Consider the following 8,316-nt stretch of genomic DNA (forward strand, 5'->3'; position numbering starts at 1 on the left):
GGAAGCACTGGTGAAGAGGGCTTAGTGCTCGTACCGGGAGAATTAGATGAGCGATCCTTATTTGTGGAGATGGATTGAAACTGTTCTGAGCTCAGATCTTTATTAATTTCCATCAGAGAATCGAACTTACTCTGTTATGTGACAGCTGGGAGATTGAGATCCTGTCGCATTTGAGCGACTCTCATGGCAAGTGACAAAGCGTCCATCTCAAGTTGAGAGATGACGGCTGAATCATCCTTGACCATAGGACAAAAAGGATCAAAATTTTTTCCTTTTTCAACTGTATGATGATTCGGAGAGTGCTTTCTTTCATTTGAAGTTCAAGAAAGTCTCGTCGACGAAGATCGGTTGGAATATCAGCTATTTTTGTCCATTCCAAAATGGACCGCTCCAGCTTAGCAGCAGCTTTTATTTTGCCAGTTTGAAGTAATGAGTCAAAATTTTCAGTGGTTCGATATAGAACCCATTGATCGAACATCTTTATCTTCTTCTGGACAACCTCATTTACACGCTCACTTTTGAGGACTATGGCCGTACGAACTGCATTGTTTTGTGGTGGATTTTCAATCATCACATGTTTTCCCTTAGCTGATGAGAGAACTTATCTGATGAGAGAATAATAGGAACTCCGAAGTAAGAGGACTCAATCTTTGGTTCTGTAATTTGAATCCCTTTCAACTTAGTGACTGAGATTGCAGGGATTGGGGCAGGAACAAGCCGTGCCGAAAGATGTTTCACCAGTCCGACCTTTGCTGTCTTGGATGTTTCAGCTCTTTTCTTCTTAAATACTTGAGAGACTGGAATATCATCTTTGGATTCTTCATCAGAACTGGATTTTAGAGCTAGCTTTCTTTTGGTTTCCTTTGGTGTTGACACCAGCTTTGATGTTTTCTTCTTCTTCACAAATTCTTCCTCAGTCTCGGTTTTCACGGAGACTATTTTCTCATCAGCTGGTCGATTCTTCTTGATAAATTTTTCAACCGTTACCCAGTTGAATAACTTGGTTTTACCAACTTCGATCATATCAACCAGTTGAAACCATGCATTGATCAGCATGTGGCAGATTGGAACCGCAAAGCCTTGCGATTGGTTTTCTTTATTGACCATGGCTACCAATATTTTGAATAAAACATCAGACCAATTTATCCGCAGTTTGGAGGAAATGGTGGCCATAACAAGAAATTTCTCCAAGGTTATTTTATGCACCAGCTTTGGCAATCTGTCCTTTTGCCACAATATCAGCCAACAGTATGAATTCAATCTTTAAATCGCGTTTCTGACATGTTGGATGAGAGATTGGAGAATCCGTGTTTGAGAAATTACTACGCAAAATGTCGATATTTCCACCTGGCAGTGTTGAGAAATCAGTAACTCCATCTGGGGGTAAGCTGAACAATTCAGCAAACATTTTCTGGGTAAACTGGAGGTTTTCGTTTTTAACCACACAAATAATTTCTCCGTTCTTCCTGTGTGCAGAATCAAAGAATTCATTCAGTAGTGTGTCGGAGTATTTGTAGCTGCAACCCAGAAAAGAACGAGCCCATAGTGTTCTATCGTGCGAAACATGGCTTGCATAGATTTATTGGGCATGGCGAATACTGACGCAAAATTGACAACAACTGTGTTGTGAACAATAGAGACAGCCATTTCTTTGATGAATCGAGAAGATCTGAACTTAGAACCTGCAAGATAAGCTTAAACGCGATCGAGTAGAGAATAGCAAGGTAAGAATCAATGAGGGTGCAAGTGTAGAATATGTATGTGCGGTTCAGATAATCACCAGTCGGTCCACGTGGAGGACTGTTAGTGGAGAGAAGTTTTTAAGTTTTGAAAAATTTTGGGCGGTGGTAAAACACTTAATTTGAATTTCAAAAGTAAAATCTGTCACGTCAGTCAGAGGCTGTTGAAAAATTTGAGTAATTTTTACGAAATGACGTGGAAGTATCGTGCCCAAGTAAAATATACCGTATGAGTAATGTAGTTAGGAGGGAACGGTTGAGAAGTTTATTTGATTAAAGACTTAACCATTTTTCCCCATAATGGATTAAAAGCTAATTACAGATGATGAAGAATCGATGGCTTAGACAGAAAGCCTCTTTAAATTGTAGTGTCTGTCAATATGAGAGAGAGAGAGAGACCCTTCATATGAAATTTCATCTATAAATACAGGTAGAAGAGTTAGTTTTACAATCAATAAATATCAAGATGGCGAAAGCAGACAGTTCAAGTGAGCCAGATCTTGTGAAAGAGTTTATGGAGTCAATGATAGCTTCCCGCAAGACTGCTCTTGAAGATAGCATTTTTGAGAAGATGCTGGCAGTCTGGACAGAGGTCCAGGAGCTTCAGTCCTCCCTTGAGAGAGGACTAGGTGGTACCTCTAAGGAGGTGGCACTTCTGATGAAATTTCAGCGAATTCTTTATGTCGCTGATGCATCATACGTCTTCTCTGATGGTGGTGTCTACCTCCTCATGCTCTTAAAAGAGCAGAGGAATCTGAGGAAGATTGCTTCCTTAGATGACTTTTTACGTACCCCCACCGGTAAGCTGACCGCTTGGTTGCGCAACTGGTCGAGGGTGGTAGAGGATGAAATTAGGGATGTACGATGCCGACTGTTTGTTCAATAAAATATTTCTATTTTGTATTATCAACTCTCTTTGTATTTCCGTTTATTTATTGCATAATAAACTGAACATACCAAGAACTAATTATATCAAGATAAATCAATTAACCCAAGCATATTACAGAAATGTGAAAACTTAGCCTTTGGCAATGGTTTTGTGAAAATATCGACCGATTTTTGATCTGTATGAACATATTCAAGCCGTATTTCTTTCTTCATGACGTGTTCTCGGATGAACTCATGTCTGATATCAATATGTTTTGTCCGAGAGTGCATAAATGGGTTGTATGTGATTGCTATTGCGCTGGTGTTATTGCAAAAAATGGGTGATTCAGTAGCTTGGATGCCATAATCATTTAATTGTTGTTGTATCCAAAGCATCTGAGCACAACAACTTCCAGCCGCAAGATATTCTGCTTCAGCTGTTGATGTAGCAATTGACGTTTGTTTCTTACTAAGCCATGAAATCAATCGTTCGCCTAAAAATTGACATGAACCGCTCATACTCTTTCTGTCGACTTTGCACCCCGCATAATCTGTGTCTGAATATCCTACAAGATTAAGACTTGGATCTTTGGGATACCAAAGACCCACATTAGCAGTTCCTTTAATATATTTAAGGATATGTTTAGAGGCAATAAAATGAGATTGCATAGGTTTAGCTTGAAACCATGAGCATAGACAAACTGCAAACATAATGTCCGGTCGACTGGCTGTCAAGTATAGCAAAGAACCTATTAACCCTCTGTATATTTTTGTGTCCACAGAGATTCTCCCTTCATCTTTATCCAGTTTAATTGACGAGCTCATTGGGGTGGAGGCATGAGAGCAATTTTTCATGTCGAATTTCTTTAGCATATCTCGAGTGTATTTGGCTTAATTGATAAATATATCATTTTCGGACTGCTTGACTTGCAGTCCTAAAAAGTAATTTAATTCTCCCATCATGTTCATTTCAAATTGCTCATGCATCATCTTAGAGAATCTCTCACATAGCTTAGGGTTAGTTGATCCGAAAATAGTACCGTCCACATATATTTGTACAATAATGAATGATCATTTTTTGAGAATGTAAACAATGTTTTATCAACCGTTCCAATTGATAAACCATGCTCAAACAAGAATTTGGTTATGTGTCATACCGTGCTCTAGGGGCATGTTTTAGTCCGCAGAGAGCTTTGTCAAGTTTGTAAACATATTCAGGGAGAATGTGATTAACAAAACCGGGTGGTTGTTCTACATGAACTTCTTCATTTAATAATCCATTCAAAAAGGTAGATTTAACATCCATTTGATATATTTTGAAATACTTAAATGCTGCAAATGTCAGAAATATTCTTATAGCTTCAAACCTGGCGTCAGGGGCAAAGGATTCATCAAAGTCTATACCTTCTTCTTGCCTATAGCCCTGAGCTACAATTCTAGCCTTGTTTCTTATAATCAAACCGTTTTCATCCATTTTATTATGAATACCCATCTAGTCCAATCACATGAGTGTTATTAGGCCGAGGGACTAGATGCCAAACTTTACTTCTTTCAAACTGATTAAGTTCTTCTTGCATGGCCTTTATCCAATTTGAGTCAAGTAATGCATCATCAATTTTCTTAGGTTCTATCTGAGAAACAAATGCACCATGCATAAATTCATTTATCATTTGATTTCTAGTTCTAAGAGGAGCAGTAGGGTTACCGATGATCAGCTCAAGTGGATGATATTTTTTCCACTGAAGACATGGTCCATATAGATTCAGCTCGGTTAGTTGAATGATTTCTTCTTCTTTCTCCAGTGCTACTTCCATCTGCATTTGTTGGATGTCCACTGGTTCGTTCACCTGTTGAGTTTAAGCGGTTGGATTTTCTTTTGATGTGTTTCCCCCTATTTTTCTCAGATCTACCTCATCATCACTGCTTGCTTCAAGGTTAGTTGCATCAAGATTATTTATTAAATCATGTATACTGTTACTGCTGTTGTCATGACATATAGATGATTCATCAAATACAATGTGTATGGATTCTTCAACAGTGAGAGTTCTTTGCTTATAAACTCTGTATGCTTTGCTCACTGCTGAATATCCTAAAAAGGTGCCATTATCAGCTTTAACATCAAAAGCGGTGAGATGTGTTTTGCCATTAATATGAATGTAACATTTACAACCAAAGATGCGAAAGTATCCAACTTCTGGTTGCTTTCCGGTCCAAATTTCATATGGAGTCTTCTCATGATTTTTATTGATCATGGACCGGTTTTGAGTATAACAGGCTGTGTTAATAGCTTCAGCCCAAAACCTTTGTGAGATACTAGATTCGGCTAGCATGGTTCTAGCTGCTTCCTTCAGTGTGTGGTTTCTCCTTTCGGCTACTCCGTTTTGCTAAGGTGATCTTGCTGGTGATAATTCTGTTTTATGCCATGATCTTCAAGATAGGATGATAGAGGTTGGTTTAGAAATTCAGTTCCTCTGTCACTCCTGATTCTGTCAATTGCTTCACTTTTCTCGTTTCGAATTCTTTGAGCAGCTTGATTATTTGATCAGCGGTTTGGTCTTTGGAGTTTATAAATATTACCCATGTAAATCTGGAGAAATCATCAATTACTACGAGAGTGTATTTCTTTCCCCTAAGCTCGTTACGGGTATTGGTCCAAATAAATCCATATGAAGAAGTTCCAGACATCTTGCTGATGAGTTTCTTCCTTTGTTTTTGAATGTAGAGCGAACTTGTTTTCCTAATTGACAAGAATTGCAAATTCTATTTTTGGCAAAATAAATGTTAGGCAAACCTGATACAATTTTAAGTCTGCTGATAGTAGCAATGGATTTAAAGTTGAGATGGTTGAGTCGCTTGTGCCAAAGCCAGTTTTTATTTCCATTCAAGGCAATAAAGCAGGTAGGTGCATTAAGATAATCATCATTCCATTTGACTTTATATGTATTTTTCTCTCTATGACCAGTTAACATGATATTACCAGCTGTGGTTTTAACAGTGCATATGAGTTTTTGAAACTCAACGGTGTAGCCATTGTCACATAGTTGGCTAATGCTAATCAAGTTATAACATAGATTTTCTACAAGAAGTACATCTTTAATGACAACTTTGTCGTGAATAATCTTACCTTTACCCACAGCTCTACCTTTAGAATTATCACCAAAGGTGATTGTTGGACCTTTGTAGTTGACTACTTCTGATAAGAGATATTTGTTTCTAGTCATGTGTCTAGAGCAGCCGCTATCTAGGAACCATATAGATTTCTCCAACTTATTTTTATTTGTTTCTTGACATAATTAAAAAATACATTGGTACCCTTATCTATTTGGGTCCAGAGTTTATTAGTCCTTTAGGGATTCACACTTGAATTATCCTGAAGGATTTTTCATGGTGTGTCCTAAGGTGAGTGTTGTGATGTGCATAATCAGGTGGTGTATGCAGTGTCTTTCCTTTTTTAATATGTTGTTTTGACCATCTGATATCGTCACTCAACCGGTATCTCTTTTGAACAGGTCGGCTATTGTGGTAATGGCTAGGTCTCGTTTTTGAATGATTTCCGGTTGACCCTGACCTTTTGCTGGCCCAACTAGAACCGTTGTGTGCGGTTGTATTTGTCCTGCGTCTGAGCCATGATCGGTTGGTTTTAGCATTCTCAATTTTGACGTATCCTAAACCACATCGCCTTCTGTTATTTTAAAGATTTACATTTTGAGTGCCTTGATCTTCAGTCTTATCATGTTCATATACCGTACTAGATCTGAGAAATTTAATGGTTTTAAACTGTCTTTTTCTAGTAACGGTTGAGTTGATGCTCCAGAAGTGCTACATTCATTAATACTATAGCCTAGCCCGGTTATGTCTCCGGTTGGTTTCAGCATTTCCTGCATCTTATTCAGAGAAACAGAGGACTTGTTCCAAATGTTGACTGTATTTATCAGCCGTTTGTTTTCTTTCAAAGTAACATGGAACAATCTTCACAGATCATCATTGTCAGCCGTTAGCAGACTTAACTTTACTCTCAAACCGTTAACCTCTTTTTGCTGTAAACAGCTAGAGAGAGTTAATTTGTTTTCCAAGTTTTGTTTTTCTGTTTTGGCTTCATTGAACTACTGTGATAGCATCCTAAACTCATCGACCATGTCATGAAGTGCGGTGACAAGATCTTCTCGTGTGAATTCATCAGAAATAAAGTCAAATACCATTTCATCAGTAGATTCTTGATCTTCTTTGGCCATGAGGCACTCTACTTTCTCATCTTCGCTTTCACTTGAAGATTCTTCAGAAATAGATTTTTCAGATTCTGATTCAGCCCATTTGCCTTTATCTTCTTCTGCAACTAAGACTCGCTGACTCTTCTTTTTGATGAATCTTTTGTTGTCTTTAACTCGTCTTCTGTCACTTGATTTCTTTTCATCTTTTCTTAGCCTGTTGCATTCTGCAATAAAGTGTCCTTTCTTTCCACAGTTAAAACAAGCTTTACCATCATCCGTATGGTCCTTGTTGAAGTGAGGTTTATTCATCAGTGATTGATTCTTACGCATGAATTTACTGAATTTTTTAACGAATAAAGACATGGCTTCATTGCTTAATTGCTCGGTCGATTTCTTACTTGAGGACTCTTCGACCGGAAGAGTCACTATGGTAGCTGGCAGCGCCTTTGTTTGTTGCGATGTGGATGGATCTTCTTCAGTTCGTATACCAAGCTCAAACTCATAAGCTTAAGATTGGCGAATAGGTCGTGAAGTTCCAGCTTGTTTAGATCCTTAGATTCTCGCATTGCTATGGTCTTTAAGTCCCATTCTCTGGGAAGAGCTCGCATAAGTTTTAAAGCAATTTCACGGTTAGAATATTCTTTACCTAATGAAATGATTTCGATAATGATACCACTGAACCGTTCGTCGAATTCTGCCAAAGTTTCTCATGTCTTCATTTTTGCATTATCAAACTTTTGAATAGCAACTGTCAACTTGTTTTCTTTTGTTTGATCATTGCCTTCACATAATTGAGTAAGCTTTTCCCATATTTTCTTGGCAGTAGTGCACTTCTTGATCTTGACAAACATATTTTTGTCCAAAGTTTTGTAGAGGATGTCTTTTGCAACGTTGTCCAGATTTGCTTTCTTTTTATCCTCAGCAGTCCATTCGGATTTGTGCTTCTATACCATCTGAGGAGCACCTTCGATAGTGGCAGCAGCTGTGTTTACTTTCAAGATTTTCATCGGCCCATCAATGATTATATACCACATATCGTCTTCTTGGGCTGCTAGATGTGCATACATACGAATCTTCCAATCATCATAATCTTCTTTAGAGAACATATGAATTTTATTGAAAGATGACATAAGTATTTAAAAGATATCAGTGTTTGAGAAAACCCCGCTCTGATACCACTTGTTAGGATCGAGAAAGAGTTTAGAGGGGGAGGGGAGGGGTTAATGAACTCTTTCAAATTTTCTCTTTTAAATTGTGATTTCAACCGTTTTTAGGCGGTTGAAAATTTCTTCTCCAACGGTTGAAAATATGAACCACTTGTTAAGTGCGGAAAAATGGTTCACAATTTTCAATGAAGCTTGAACACGTTAACATGCTTGATCAATAAGTAAGGACTGAAAAGTAAGTGCTTGCTAGAAGTAATATGACACAAGGTTTTTATGGATGTTTAGAGAATGAATACTCCTACGTCACCCCTTCTTCTTCTTTAGGAAGGATTCCAC

The 8,316-nt window shown here is 38.0% G+C and overlaps 1 protein-coding gene across 1 annotated transcript; it reads right to left on the reverse strand.

Moving 5' to 3' along the window:
* Positions 1–2,711: 2,711 nt before the first annotated feature.
* Positions 2,712–3,461, reverse strand: LOC140838975 (secreted RxLR effector protein 161-like). Its single transcript, XM_073205603.1, has one exon. The coding sequence runs from the start codon at positions 3,459–3,461 to the stop codon at positions 2,712–2,714; it is 750 nt and encodes a 249-aa protein (XP_073061704.1).
* Between the last annotated feature and the right edge of the window lie 4,855 nt (positions 3,462–8,316).

Source organism: Primulina eburnea, chromosome 8 (genome assembly GCF_022965805.1).
Source record: "Primulina eburnea isolate SZY01 chromosome 8, ASM2296580v1, whole genome shotgun sequence".
Taxonomy (NCBI): Eukaryota; Viridiplantae; Streptophyta; class Magnoliopsida; order Lamiales; family Gesneriaceae; genus Primulina; species Primulina eburnea.

Coding starts and splice junctions, on each gene's coding strand:
- LOC140838975 (XM_073205603.1), bottom strand. CDS start 3,461: ATGAAAAATTGCTCTCATGCCTCCACCCCAATGAGCTCGTCAATTAAA.